The sequence below is a fragment of the Triticum aestivum genome, chromosome 2A, assembly GCF_018294505.1.
Source record: "Triticum aestivum cultivar Chinese Spring chromosome 2A, IWGSC CS RefSeq v2.1, whole genome shotgun sequence".
In the NCBI taxonomy this organism is placed as follows: domain Eukaryota; kingdom Viridiplantae; phylum Streptophyta; class Magnoliopsida; order Poales; family Poaceae; genus Triticum; species Triticum aestivum.
Window position 1 is genome coordinate 68568860 of NC_057797.1, and position 14691 is coordinate 68583550.

Consider the following 14691-nt stretch of genomic DNA (forward strand, 5'->3'; position numbering starts at 1 on the left):
CCCGTCCCCCACCTACCGCCGCTCCCCGCCCGCGCCCGCCAAATGTCGGACGACGGCGGCGCCGGCGAGCCGCTCAGCGGCGACCAGAAGCGGGAGATCGCCGTCTGGTTCCTCGCCAACGCCCCCACCGGCGAGATCCACTACGTCGCCAAGGGTAACCCCCCGCCCGCCTCCCTCCATTCGATCCCCAGTTACGCGCCCGTAATTCCGGCGAGCCGTGTGTGTGTTTCGCCCGTGCCGTCTGTTTGACTCCTCGCCTGTTCGAATGCGCGCAGATGTGCGGGCGTTGCTGGGGGACGACGCCGCGTACGAGGCCGCGGCCGCCGAGGCCTACCCGGAGTACAACAAGACGCACCTCGTCTCCCTCGAGCTCCCAGACCGCAGCGGCGATGTGAGCATCTCTCTCTCTCTCTCTCCCTTCAGAGCTGTCGTACAGTGCCGAATTACTTTGGAAGTGATAACTTGTGTGTGCCATAGTTCTTAAACCAGCGGCTAAGACTCCACGAATCTGGCTCTCAGGCTATCTTTCGGATTTATTTTTAATTTGCTAGGCTTGTGGAACTGAACAACTGTACTGTACTGTAGGCCGAGTTGAGGATAGGAACATTTGGGGTAGTTTCTCTCTCTGACCACATGATAATTATAGTAGGAGCATTTCCGCTGGATGGGCCACTGTTCTTTTTGTGTCAATTTCCCTTCCATGAAGGGAGTATAATGCTTGAAGTGTCCCTGTCGGCCGAATGTTCAATTTTAATTGTGTGATACATACCTGCAGATAATCATCACAACTTATGGGGAGATTGACAGGAACAACTATCTGGACCCTAGGACCGCACAAATTGCTACCGTGGACCATGTTAAGCAGGTATCATTGAATAATGTGCTTGATACCGCTCACGACAATTTAGCTTTATTATGCCTATTCTTACAATATTTTAACACGCCAGAAAATGTACAGCAAACCACTGTACAAATAATCACTCATCTTAGAGAGTAGTGTATTTAGCAATTGCGTATCTGCAGTAAGCATGGCTTGCATCTTGACCTTAATGGTCTTACCATTCTTATACTTTTGAGTTTTGACGAATGGCCCAGGTTCATTTATGGTTTAGCAGTGTTCACTCAGTTTGCAATTTACGCTGTTGCGAAACCACTTATTTCATGTTGAACATGTCACATGGATGTAATATAGTGTATAACTCAACATACTTTAGCTCTGAGCCAAGCTCTGCATGTAAATAATCCACTCTCTCTGTTGCTGGTTTATATTTTTACTGAGGAATTGATCTGGGCAATGATACTGAAATAATCATATGTTTCAAACCAAATGGATTTGCTGGACTTGAATTGAATGGGTTTCTTATGATACTTGAAATAGCTCAAAAAAGCAGAAACATGAAAAATGACTTCTCCAATATATTTCAAAATTGCAGTGGCCTTTATCTATTAACCCTTACATCAAACACCACTACCAGCAGAACTATGCTTTGCAGGCTAATATTACCCGCCTCCACAAATTTGGATATGGGATTTCATTCTCCTTTCTTATTGTCATTAAATATGAGAATTCTTACCTTAAGTTAATTCATTTTGTTTCGTGTTTATGTTTAGACTTGTACAAAATTGAGGCCTGCTACAGATGAGGAGCTTCCGTCAGGATATATTGAAGAATTTAGGTATGTTATCTCTGCTACTTTTCATTGCCCATATTACATAGTCAGTGAATAAACCATACTTATTTACTTGAGACAGGAGTGCTATAGATTATGAAGTGTCCAAATATGTTGGTGAAGCTTATCCAAAAGGTGTTTCTGCCGTTTATTGTACCAATGGAAAGGATCTAGAGGAACCAGGAGCTGATTTTGGTTTGGCAGTAGTTATTTCTGCTGCTAGACGAAGCCCACGGAACTTTTGGTATGTTCTCTTTTCTGACTTTTTTGTTACCTTGCTGTTATTATAAGGAAATTACCTTGTTTATGCACCTATAGATCAGTGACTTTAGTTTGGATTATAATGCCTGTTTTCAGTTCCTCCTCTTTATAGTGTCTCTAGAGGCTTTAGTTTTTATCTTTGTATCCTTATATTTCTCTTTCAGTATGCAACTTTTGATTGTATATTTACCACTCTCTTGTTTCTTGCCTCCCACTAGTAACTAATCATTTGGTGTGTGGCTATGCTGTTTATCACCTGCTTATAATACATTATTATATGTTTAATTGTACTTTCTTACTTAAAGATTTAGTGCTTGTGCTATATCTGAACATTTGTTTCACAGAATACGTCACTAGAACACTTGAAGTATGTTCCTTATAGGTTTGATCTTCGTATCATTTAGTGTCTGTCTGATGGAGGCAACTTAATATTGTGTCATCCAGCAATGGCAGCTGGCGTTCCATTTGGACTTTGGAATTCAGTTATGCGTTTCAACTTGTAGAAATTAAAGGAAAGATACAGGTTAGCTGTTTTACTTAGCTGAAGCTAAAATCATGGTTAAATAATGTCACTGCAAGTAAAATTAGTAACTTCTGTATTTTAAAGATTACTTGTATGGTCACCAGGTAGATGCTCATTATTTTGAAGAGGGAAATGTGCAGCTGGATACTGATGTTGATCGCAAGGACTCCACAATAATGCAGGTTAGTGAATGGAATAATTTTGAGCCCTACATATTGTAGTGATTTTTTTTTGAGAAAAGTATACTTTTCGTCCCTAAACTCTTGACAAAGTCTAAATTTAGTCCTCCAACTACGAAACCGGACAATTTGCACCCCTAACTCTCAAAACCGGACAATTTAAGTCGCTCTCCCGATTGCAAGTGGTTTCATGATGATGTGGCATGGTTTTGACCGGGTCTACGTCCACGTGGCTATCCCTGGTGGATCTCCTTCCTTCGTTCTTCTAACTCAGCTGGGCATTTTGACGAACAGTGGGCGTGCGTGCAGTCGCAGCGGCACGAGAAGGACGTGGGCGTGGAAGCCTCCGGCGAGGTGTCTCTGGTCCTGGCGACACCTGTAAGGCCGCTCCGCAATGTCGGCGTGTCGCTGGCGCGGGAGCTCATGGCGGTGGCCGACGACGCGCTCAACACCACTTGCCCGCTCCAGGCGCTCCTTCCCTCAGCTGAGTCAGCTCTCGCAATCGCTTCAGCCTACAGCCATGCCCGAGTGGATTGTGGCCGCTGCCGCGGCGAGCAGAGTGGCAGCGACAGCAGAGCTCGAGGGCGTCCTCCGGGTTGGGCATGCAGTTGGGGAACATGCCGTCGGGATCGAAAAGCCCAGACAGCGCGGCGGCGATCCGCACCGTCTCTGCGTTGGGAACCCAGCCTACGGCGAATCTTGCCCCTGCTCGGCAACTACGTCGCCGGACCCAACTGCGTCCTGGTCTGCGAGCTCCTCGAACAAGGCAGCCTCAACGACTGGCCCGCTCCCATGGCCGTTGTCTGCGAGCTCCTGATGGCCATGCATGCGTGCACGGTCGCGCCTCGGCTTTGCCGGCCACCGTCCGTCGGCTGCCAGCACCGCTACGAGCTGCTGCACCACCGTCGTCTGCCCCGTGCTCCTACCAAGTTGCTCGTCGACACACCATCTGCGCGTTGGCCAAGCTCGCCGTGCAGAGACATCGTTGGCCCTGCTGGCTGTCGCCACCGCCTCCGTGCCTTGGTCAAGCTCGCCATGCCGAACCGTCCTCGGTCATACAGGCAGCGCCGATGCGTGCAGATGGTTGATCGCCGGGAGATCTTGATGGGTGATGGCCAGGAGAGCAGTATGGACCATGCGAGCGGCACGCACAACACCTGTTCGATATTTTGTCTCGATGGAGTTAACATGACCGTTGCGTGTGTGTTTTCTTTTTCTTTCTTTTTTTGTCCGTAAAAGCTTGGCCACATGTCACTCTGGACTAGGGCTGCAAACGAGTAGAGCTCGAGCGAGTTGGAGTTGGCTCAGCTCAACTCATATGAAAATTCGAGCGAGCTCAAACTAAGTGAAGCTCATGATTGAGTTGTAGAACATGCCTCGTGCTCAGCTTGTAACGATCTCGAGTTGATCTCGAGCTAGTTTCGAGCAAAATGAGATGGTAAAAATTATAAATCTATGGATGAAAAAAAGAGATAAATATGCTAGGAACCTTTGCCAAAAATATAGGATATTTAACACATAGTGAACCACGTGCCATAATTAGGCCGAATTTTTCTCTGCACTTAATTAAGTTTCCATGTTCGTCGATAAATAAAATGGACAAAAATTATAGACAACATATATGGTAATAAATTATCTTATTTCCATTTAATATATGGCATGATCATGTAACATAATGATATTCCGTCGAGCTATCGAGCTAAAATCGAGCGAGCCAATATTGGCTCAAGATCGGCTCGTTTCTTGGTCGAGCTACATAAAGTGTTCAAACTCAGCTCGTTTCTTTTCTAGTCGATTTCGAGTCGAGTCAAAAAATGAGTTGATCTCGAGCGGCTCACGAGCCTCGAGCTTTTCTTGCAGCCCTACTCTGGACCGGTCAAAACCACGTTGAGTCAGCATAGATACCGCTTGAGGGACAATACTTGTCCGGTTTCAAGAGTTTGGGGTGCAAGTTGTCCGGTTTCATAGTTGAGGGACCAAATTTAAACTTCGCCAAAAATTAAAGGATGAAAAGTATACTTTTCTCTTTTTTTTTTTTGACCTCATAGTGGACATATGTTGCTTGTGTGGGCGGAAATTTGTAAGACTAACATGGTCCTTGACCTCCCCTTTCGTTTTAAAAACCTCTGATGCATAAGAAGAGGCCTAAAGCTCTGCAGCATATTTTGGCTCGAAACTACGACCTTGGCCCTCTAGGCACCCTCAATGTTCGAATTTTGGATTTGTTTTGCAGAACTTGGTGTTTTATCACCTTAAACATGGCCTACCATTAAGTCTCTTCTCAGGCTCTGAAGCTCTATTTTGGTTGTTGTATCACTGCTTTAGTATTCTTTGCTTGTATAGTTGGACCCACAGTGCAGCCATTATAAATTTTAGGTAAACTTTATTCCATTCTTCGATAATATTGTTTTCTCGAAAACTCCTGCACATGCAAGTCGGTATGTGTTCATTTATTTGTATCCAAGAAACTTAGAAATATTATCTTCACTTTACCAAGTCACTATATTGGTGCAAACTGCTCCAACACAAACCTAAGCTTTATGCAAACTTTTTTCTGGGAAATGATGAACCTATGGCATATTTCCTCTCCCAGATTTTACTTTGCTGGATTGTGTAGATAGAAATGACAGTTGCAAGTTCACCTCATGACTAGCATGTAAGAGAGAAAGCGTGGGTGGGGCATAGTTACTCTTTTCCTTCCTAGTTATTTTCTTTTGTATCTGGCTGTGGAGTTTGTGTGCTGCACTATTCACATTTCAAGAGGGCAGGCCTGGCTGTGAAGTCCTCCCACTTGTGCCAAGAGGTCCTGGGTTCGAACCAGCCTCTCTGCATTGCACTTTGCAGGGGTAAGACTAGGTTCCAATTATCCCTCCCCAGACCCCGCCTTGTGTGGGAGCTTCTATGCACTGGGTCTGTCCTTTTCTTTATGTGTACTCCCTCTGTCCCAAAATAATTGAAGTTCTAGTTTTTTCCTAAGTCAAACTTGCTTAAGTTTGACTACCTCTATTGAAAAATGTGCAGAGATCTACAACAGCAAATACACATAATACGAAAATATATGTCTTAAAGAATTTTAAGAGACTAATTTGGTGTTCTAAGTGTTAATATATTTTTGTATAGACTGGGTCAAAAAATTAAACAATTTTGACTTTGGGCAAATCCAGAACTTCAATTATTTTGGAACGGAGGTAGTAGTATCTTTGTGTCATTCACCCATTGATGTGCCATCTGATCTAAATTTGTTGTGCTGCCTTGAGTATGCTTTTTGGATATTTAGTCATGGTGCCACCTTCAATATCCCTATTTGCTTTCTTTGTCCATTTTATTATATCAACGCCAGGTTTAAAATTTTAAACATGCCTCTGATGTTATATTACTTATGTTTCAGTCACCTGAAGACACTGCACACACAGTTGCTAACATCATTCGGCATCACGAGTCCGAGTATTTTTCATCTCTCGAGGTTGGAACCTTTCTGTTCTCTACTTAATCTCCCAAGATGCTAACACAGTGAATAATGCTATTTACACATTTCTGCACACAGGAATCATACTTGAATCTCTCCGACGCAACGTTCAAGGTACGCCGAGGCATCAGTAAACAATCTGGCATTAAACAGGATAGTCGCAACGCTCGGATTACTGCACTTATCTTTTCATGTCCCCTGTTTCACTCCATGTTTTGTCTCGTGCACAGGATCTTCGGAGGAAACTTCCGGTTACCCGCACCCTTTTCCCATGGCATAACACGCATGCCATCACCCTCACGCGGGACCTCGCCAAAGAGCTAGGGATAGGGAAAGGAAGCCATGTCACTAGGTAGCTTCGTGTGGAATTTTTATCTCCATGCAATTTGCTGTTCTGTAGGCCGTACAATTCTTATCCTGTATAATCAGCAGTTTTCTTCTTTCGGTTACTGTGGTTTCACATAGCGGTGTAAATCAAGAGCTTGACCTTTCTTTTGTGGAGAAATCGCATCGCCAGAATATATGTTCGTTCATTCAGATTCTGACTTGCCTCATTTGATGTGAGATGTTTGTATTTGGCCTCCAAATCAAACGCATGTGTCCCTTGTGCCTTTTGAGATGACCCGAAACAGATTTTATCATCTGCTATGTACATAATGTACAACTGACAAGAGATGGTGCAGAACTCTTGAAACATTCTTTGAAATTCTTACAATCGTCTCTAGGACGAAGGTTTATCATGTATACCCTCATGGTATGTTTGGTACTAGTGCCCAAGTTTGCCCTACCAAAAATCTGTCTAGCCTAAATTTCAGTCAAGATTTTATTTGCCTATGAGTTGTCCAATATTTTTTTTTGCAAAAAATAAGAGAGAAAAAACTGGAGTGAACACTCTTACATTAACATGTCCAAAGACATACCATATTCTCTTATAGAAATACTAAGTATACAACATAGACATGCGAACCACATGAATGTACTCATACATCATCTACCGAAGGTTGGATTACGAAGAAGATTGATCAAGTAACCACAAACACACCTTGTTGTCAACGGAAACATACCTAGTATTTGATCCCTGACGGGGCTAGGGATACAACAACCCTGCTAACTATCTTTTTTGAGGAAACCCTGTTAACTGCCCATGTTAAATTACATTTTAGTCAACGGTCTCAACTTTTCAACTCAAGCGAAGAGAGTAGGCAAACGCGATCAATCAATTTTTTTGTTGAGAGGTAATCAATTAATAATTACCTGAGCAAGTGTCAAAAAATATTTAATTTCCAGAGCAGGCCTTTTCGGCCCATATTATGCGCGAGCCTCCTAACGGTCAAAATTGCCCAGGCACAGATCGTGCAGCCCAAGGCCCATAAATACCTATAAACCCCCAAAACGACTTCTCTTCTCCTTCCTCTCCGCCGCCTCCCCACCGCAAACCCCGACCAGCCCTAGGGTTCGCCGCCATGGTAAGTCCCCTCCGTCTTCCTCCCACCGCCGTCCTCCCTCCGCCGTCCGCCCCGCTGCCGATTCGTCCCGTCCCGAGCTCGCCCCCCCTGCTCCGCTTGCTTTCTGACTGCTCTACGATGTTCTCGCCTCGAATTTTGCGCTGATTTTCTCCGCGCTCGATTTCCCTGCAGCCTCAGGGAGATTACATAGAGCTTCACCAGAAGCGCCATGGCCGGCGCATGGACTACGAGGAGCGCAAGCGCAAGAAGGAGGCGCGCGCGGTCAAGAAGAACTCCAAGGATGCCCGCAAGGTGCTTGCCCGATGCGACCCCTCTTTCGTATCCCATGTAGTATGTTTCTGCGCGTTTCTGTTGCTGATGCGTGTGTGGTTTTGTCTGTCGCAGTTGCTCGGTGCCAAGGGCAAGAGGTTCGCCAAGAAGCGGTATGCCGAGAAGGCGCAGATGAAGAAGACGTAAGTGCTCTGTGTAATGTTTCTGAATGACTGCTTGCTGCTGCTCCAGTTGGTACTTGCCTAGAACTAGGAGATATGATGATTGTTCGCTGTCGCAGTCGTAGTAGATTTTTTTAGAGACGAAGGGGGCAACAACCGCCGTCCCATTTAGGTAGAAGATCAGTGACACGAATAGGAGACACTCCAGCATCAAGGATGTTTTCCTCGTGATGTAGAATCAGCGTATGTGATTGCGGTTGTGTGGGCCTTACTCACAATTGTTGTTCATGCAGCCTGAAAATGCATGACGAGTCTTCTTCCCGGCAGAAGGTTGATGATGATGTTGAGGAGGGCGCCATTCCTTCGTATCTGCTGGATCGTGATCCGACACAGCGCGCCAAGGTGCATACGTACCCTGTTCCTACCGCCTGCCGTGATACAGACCTTTCTTATCGCACCAGTTGCTGATTTATCGTCAATTGTAGGTTCTCAGCAACACAATTAAGCAAAAGAGGAAGGAAAAGGCTGGCAAATGGGATGTTCCTTTGCCAAAGGTATTTCTCAGTTCAAACTGCTGTTGTTTGCCTGCTTCAAAATCAGTGGGTTCCCACTTGGCTAAATATTGCCACGCTTCATCTTCTTGCAGGTCAGACCTGTTGCTGAAGAAGAGATGTTCAAAGTTCTACGCACTGGCAAGCGGAAAAGTAAGTCATGATGAGATCTATTAGGCAACCTAGATTACAGTTTGTAATCTGCATATGTCGTGCATTTCATATACAGGAATTGCATAAGTTTGTAATTCCTTGGCGGTTGCTAGCCCATTTTTTTGCTTCGGAGTGCTTTCCTAAAAGTGAATGTGCTGCAACTGAATTCTGCTCACTTCTGTTTTTGGTCTGAAGTTGCTTTTAACATTCGGTGAACAATGCACTGACTACATATAACTATTTCTTCTCCACTGAACCGAATAATTTAGCTGGTAAATTTTCCTTGTGCAGCCAAGCAGTGGAAGAGAATGGTAACTAAAGCCACCTTTGTTGGCCCTGGATTTACAAGGAAGCCACCAAAGTACGAGAGGTTCATCCGGCCTACTGGTCTGCGTTTCACCAAGGCTCATGTGACTCACCCTGAACTGAAATGTACGTTCAACCTCGACATAATTTCGGTGAAGAAAAACCCAAATGGTCCAATGTACACTTCTCTTGGTGTTATGACGAGGGGAACAATTATTGAGGTATGCAAAGCAAACCTTATCTCCACTGCAATAGTATTGTAGCTAATATACTTTCCCCCCTATCAATGCTTACAGTAATGATGCTTGTCATTGTTCTTTGATTTATTTTCCTGTTGGTACTTACAATAATAAATCTTCACTCAGGTGAATGTAAGTGAACTTGGTCTCGTAACCCCTGCTGGAAAAGTTGTTTGGGGTAAGTCATCCGTGGAAAAGCTCAGCTCCTTTTGCCCTTCCCTGTGCCTTAAGCCATGTTCCATAAACCAATGTTTCTTGTCTGTGCAGGCAAATACGCACAGGTTACGAATAACCCGGAGAACGATGGATGTATCAATGCTGTCTTGCTCGTGTGAAGCTTTGATACAATTCTGGTCAAGACGGCGAGTCTGCTGTTTGTATCCGGTCTAACAAGGGCAATTTTGTCGGCGTTGCAGTTCGTGCTTGTCTTTGGAATAGACCCACTTTCTAGTGTAATGTCAAGGTGGAATAGTCTTCTTCCCTTACTGTAACCTGCTGTAAAATTTGAGCTATAGATCCGGCAAATACTTGAATGGAAGTCCCACCTGTCTCTGTTTTCCTTGCTCATATTACGTTGTGGGTTGGCTTATTTCTACGATTCATCCTCCAGTAATACAAAAATATCATGCTGCAGCCGAGTGTGTTGCGATTCTCATCTTGGGATCACCCACTCTACAATGTAGTACCAGGGGGTGACAGTGCTTCCCCCTTGACGTAACCTGCTTTACAATTTGAACTATAAAAACAATCAAATCCTTGACGTAACCTGCTTTACAATTTCAACTATAAAAACAATCAAATCCTTGAATAAAAGATCCTCCGCATATCTTTTGGATCATCTTGTTTCTGACTATACTTGAATAATGCAACATGCTACTAATAATTTATCACTGCAAATTGGTGATGCAGCAGCATAGTCGTAAGAGGACCCATAGCTTTTGTTGTTCTGAAACGAGTACGAACGCAATTCAAGTGCCTTGTTCACTCGAGATACAACCTACGTTACTTGTTGATACAGGCACAACTAGGTACAACCTTGATTCTTTTCACAATATATAAACACTGGTTCCCCCGAATGCCACAACCAAATGAATTTCTGATGAACTCCATCAAACAAACATGTCATGCGTGCGATAGATTAACTGCTTCCTCGAGTGCTACATCTGTACATTCAATCAAATAAGCATCTGAAGCCGTCTTGGAGATGAACACCTGAACTATACAGGATACTTGCCACCAAATCACTGATGCTTTCCTGGATCTCGAGTGAGTGCATCTTGTAAAAAATGGTACATTTGGTGTTCCCTTCCCAGAGATGAAATCACACGGTGAAGGCAATGATCCTATGGATGGACGTCAGCAAATGAAAATCCTATCCGCTGGAGCTGTGTTGGCTGCATTCAGATAGTTGACATCGACCGCAAGCTCTCCGAAATCATCTGCAGGACCATTCAGAGAACTAACAGTTAGGTTTTTGACCTTTTAGTAAGCGTTCATGTCACAGCAGCAGGTACATTGACAAAGCATACCTTCGTATATTGTTCGTACGATCTGAACATAGTCACGTATCATATCTTGATAAATAATTCCATCTGGATGTGCATCCAAGACGACTAGCACCCCTGTATGATTGCAAAATTGTCCACGAAATGTCAGTTCGTATGTGCAAAACAGGAAGAAGTTCTGCGATCTCTTAAACAGGAACAAGGCGGAAACATGGACAACTTCGAGTACTCAGTAGCCTGTATCAGCATACCTGGTGCTAACCAAACTTTATTATCACTGGATGGCAATGGAGCTAACCAAAGGATATTACGTAAATTCATGGAATCATCATAGGGTACATCAGATTCTGTCAAGATAGTGAATTTTTTAATCAAATGCAAACACACAGTGCAAGGAAATTTTTGATTTAGAGTTCATATGCATCTGACTAAATCATACCAGCCTGGCAATATCCCAAATTGTAAGGGAACAATTTCTTGTCGAATGCTGGATATTCTTTGGCGTGGAACCTGTTTCAGAAAATAATCAACATGACAATACCTAGCAATTAACAAACTGTTACTTATACTTACCAATCTAAAGGAGTACATGATATTTCTAGTGGTATTTTAAAGACCATCTGTTAACAGAAAGAAAACACGCTCTTACTTATACGTACCAATCTAAAGGTGTAAATGCAACATTCATATATACATAATGTTTCTAGTGGTATTTTAAAGACCATCCGTTAACAGAAATATTCTTTTCACAATCCTATAATCTTAACCATAAGAAATTTGGGTAGAACTTACAGAATCCCAAGCCTTCCTGTACCAGATGCCAGGAAAAGATGCCCGTGGAATAAATCATAACGAGTCAGTGAAACATTTAATCCAACTGATGGTCCTCGCGCAGCAATCAATTCAAACAGAAATGCAAAGTATGAATTGATGTCCTGATCATAACACAAACATGTAAACAATGCCGGACATACAAGTAAAAGGAACGCCGGCTAAAAGTTGAGCCAAACACGGACCTCATCAGCAAAGCGTCTTCCATACGGTGTTCTTGTGAGGTGGCATTTGCTCTTCTTCGTTCCCTCAATATCAGGCACCTAACGAGGATACCGTGGTAGATTTTGTTAGGAAAAGAAAGAACATACTGCGGGCATTGGTAGATAAACTTGTGACTCTCCATTAGTGTACCAGTTTACTCCACAGAAGCTAGTTTTTTCCCACAATCAATCACTCACAAACCTTATAAAGTAAAACAAAAACACATCTCGAAATCCAATATGCAATATGTAGTGCCTATCCGAAGTATGTACATGACATAAAACAACATCCTTATCCAGATCATCTAAACCAAACTGAATTCTCCACTAGAAACTCACTTCATAACAGTATCCCACATTTTGATCAATGATCATGCAAAATCAAAATGAATTATCACCAGACGAATGAACCATTTCCCTTCTAACCAATGCCTGCTCTCGTGCCCCTCAGGATCTCAAATTCCATCGCCCCCAAACCTTCCGAGACCCTAAACGGTGCAAAATTCCACGCCTCTGGGGAGCAATTGAGGAAAATGAGCACTCACCGGCAGCATGGTGGGGTCGAGCAAGCGGTGGATGGCCCCAGGGTCGCCTCCGGAGTCGACGGCGAGGAGCGCCAGCTCCAAGACCGGCGCCGGCGGCCACATCACCATCGCGTCCGCCTCGGCCGCATCGCAGCCTTCCAGGAGAACCTTCCGGGAGCCCCTCCGGGGATACGCGCTAGACACGGCGGCGGGGTTGGCCGGGGAGAGGAACCGGAGGCAGGAGCTCAGGCGCGAGGCCTCCCGGGCCGGCACCCGCGCCGCGGCGCGCGGGCCGGCGAGGACGGCGAGGAGGTCGGCGGCTACGGTCCGCGGAGAGGAGGAGGCGGCCGAGGAAGGGAGGGGAGAGGGTGAGGAGGAGACGGCGGCGAAGGAGACGCCGAGGGAGACGGCGGCGAAGGCTAGCTTGAGCGAGAGGGGAGGTGCCCTGAACCGGAAGCGTTCCATCCCCTACTCCAACGGGTTGAGCTGTAGTGTGGACTACTCCAACTGCTTTTGCTTCTTGAGAAAATCCACCCCGCAGACCACAGTACGCACAGGACATGCAGCCAACACTTAAATCAAACGGTGGAGCAGTGCTGTTGCCGTGCATCACAAGGCGCGATCGTGAAAAACGACGACCCTCAAAGTTCAGCACAAAATGAACTCATTTTAAAAATATTTCACAAAATGATCCTTTCTACACGCCGCCGGGCCCGGGGTGTCATGCTAGTCATCATAACACCCTGGTCAAGTGCGCCATTCAAGGCGCTGATCTACCACGCCGACATCGACGATTGTTGGGCCCATATGTTGGCGCATGACGCCCTAGGCAGGGGCGCTATGCGCCTATGCCAATAGACATGACACCCTAGGCCGGGGAGCCATGTCCCTTCACAAAAAAAAAAAACAGAGTCAGCGTGATTCGCTGCATACCCGAGCCAGAGGGCTCATTCTATATTCATGTCTTCTCTCACCCTGCTCGTCGCCCTTCTCCTCCCTCCAAATTCATGGTGAAGAAGTATGGATCGAGGGGAAAACTGGTGGATCTTCTTCCCTCCCAATCCTTAAGGTATTCCCCCAACTTTCCTTTCTTTTTATTGGTTTTTTTTTTTGCATTGAGCCCATGTGTAGAAACCCTAGTTCATCCCTTTTTTTCAAAATTTGTTGATATTGGCGCCTGTCTTAGAAATGTATGGGTAGGGATTTGTATGGTGTGATTAGGATTTGGTACTTATAGTTGGATTTTTTACTATTATGTATGAGCTATTATTTGTAGCAATTTTGAACATGAGAATACTAGGGTTGTTTGTAAATGTGTATATGCATGTTCACTTGTATGGATGAGTTGGCCTAGGTACTTATTTGCACTTGTATGTATCCATTTGTTGTGTGGATATGGATATTTGCACATGTATTATGTTTGTATTTGCACTACTCCGGATGTTTACAAATGACAAGGAGGCCTACGACATACATTGTAATTTTGTAGGATGGTTTCTCTTATCCATCCATCGTGCGATCTATTGCATCGTGGACGGTACATGGCAGATGAAAGAATGGTTTTGATCAGCTTCACCGCAGGTCCAATGCGGTTCATGACAAGATGCAATATGACAGCGATACACGAAGTATATCTGAAAGACGGGGCTTCTCCCATTTATCTCACTCGTGTCTCATTCGATGTCGAAGATGAACCCTTGTGCAATCATGACACTCATTGATCGATAACGGCCCGAGACACATACTTTCCACTTATTTGCTGGAGAGATGACGATTACTTTGCAGGATGTTCCACTGATCACTGGACTCCCCATCAAAGGATAGCGGCCTATTTGTTTTAGCACATATTTCGAGGGATGGCGTGAAATTATGGCGGGACTCATCTGGAGGAACCCGGGGCCTCATGCCCGCCATGACTCATGTGAGCAGATAGATATATGTTTGACCAACAAGGCACAACATCGCGAACCAACATGTCGTTGAATGGTTAGGAGGACGGTGATACCCCCAGCCTACCAAGGTTCAAGTCCTAGGCTTGACATTGATGTTCGCATTATTTCTGAATTTATTTCAGACTTCTATCGATGTTCGTTCAGTGGGAGGAGACGTTCCCATCGATTGCAAGGCGCCTGTGGTAACTTCGTAAAATCTAAAAATTTATGCTGGCTCAATCTCTCAAATGTGTCCATAGGGATAGGGTGAGCGCTCACAAGGATGAGTGTATGCTCGTTTACGTGAGCGGCTTTGATTATACTATGTTAAAAAACGAGGCACAATATCACAACCGGGCTCACAACAAACATCCAACCTTACGATGCACCACTTACTCTCATTTCCTGGAAGCTTAGTATATATAGTGATTTCACAAAATAAAAAGAAGAGG

At 44.8% G+C, this 14691-nt stretch overlaps 3 protein-coding genes across 3 annotated transcripts in view; 2 read left to right on the plus strand and 1 right to left on the minus strand.

Moving 5' to 3' along the window:
* LOC123187541 (F-actin-capping protein subunit alpha) overlaps positions 1–6636 on the plus strand; it is a 7195-nt gene extending 559 nt beyond the window's left edge. The window contains exons 2-11 of the mRNA XM_044599428.1: positions 1–154; positions 276–391; positions 776–865; positions 1612–1676; positions 1753–1914; positions 2376–2454; positions 2559–2636; positions 6022–6096; positions 6178–6213; positions 6330–6636. Coding sequence (XP_044455363.1) covers positions 43–154; positions 276–391; positions 776–865; positions 1612–1676; positions 1753–1914; positions 2376–2454; positions 2559–2636; positions 6022–6096; positions 6178–6213; positions 6330–6455 — 939 coding nt within the window. The 5' untranslated portion in view covers positions 1–42 and the 3' untranslated portion in view covers positions 6456–6636. The remainder of the gene's footprint in view (positions 155–275; positions 392–775; positions 866–1611; positions 1677–1752; positions 1915–2375; positions 2455–2558; positions 2637–6021; positions 6097–6177; positions 6214–6329) is intronic.
* An 816-nt stretch (positions 6637–7452) lies between these two features.
* LOC123187542 (ribosome biogenesis protein NSA2 homolog) lies at positions 7453–9812 on the plus strand. Its single transcript, XM_044599429.1, has 9 exons — positions 7453–7565; positions 7737–7856; positions 7950–8017; positions 8290–8398; positions 8482–8550; positions 8643–8700; positions 8992–9227; positions 9372–9423; positions 9513–9812. The coding sequence occupies exons 1-9, from the start codon at positions 7563–7565 to the stop codon at positions 9578–9580; spliced, it is 783 nt and encodes a 260-aa protein (XP_044455364.1). The 5' UTR covers positions 7453–7562; the 3' UTR covers positions 9581–9812.
* Positions 9813–10321: 509 nt separating this feature from the next.
* Positions 10322–12841, minus strand: LOC123187540 (uncharacterized). The gene is made up of 7 exons (XM_044599427.1): positions 12330–12841; positions 11767–11844; positions 11543–11685; positions 11190–11260; positions 11002–11097; positions 10775–10867; positions 10322–10684 (listed from the first exon to the last, which is right to left on the minus strand). Exons 1-7 carry the CDS (start codon positions 12771–12773, stop codon positions 10602–10604), a joined length of 1008 nt encoding a protein of 335 aa, XP_044455362.1. The 5' UTR covers positions 12774–12841; the 3' UTR covers positions 10322–10601.
* Between the last annotated feature and the right edge of the window lie 1850 nt (positions 12842–14691).

What these genes read in the sequence shown, in the direction of transcription:
- LOC123187542 (XM_044599429.1), top strand. An exon ending in AAGGCGCAGATGAAGAAGAC is followed by an intron (nt 8,018 to 8,289) that starts GTAAGTGCTCTG and finishes TTGTTCATGCAG; the next exon opens with CCTGAAAATGCATGACGAGT. An exon ending in TGCTGGAAAAGTTGTTTGGG is followed by an intron (nt 9,424 to 9,512) that starts GTAAGTCATCCG and finishes TTGTCTGTGCAG; the next exon opens with GCAAATACGCACAGGTTACG.
- LOC123187540 (XM_044599427.1), bottom strand. Translation starts at nt 12,773, where the DNA reads ATGGAACGCTTCCGGTTCAGGGCACCTCCCCTCTCGCTCAAGCTAGCC. An exon ending in GAAGACGCTTTGCTGATGAG is followed by an intron (nt 11,686 to 11,766) that starts GTCCGTGTTTGG and finishes TGTTATGATCAG; the next exon opens with GACATCAATTCATACTTTGC. An exon ending in CGTACGAACAATATACGAAG is followed by an intron (nt 10,685 to 10,774) that starts GTATGCTTTGTC and finishes ATGGTCCTGCAG; the next exon opens with ATGATTTCGGAGAGCTTGCG.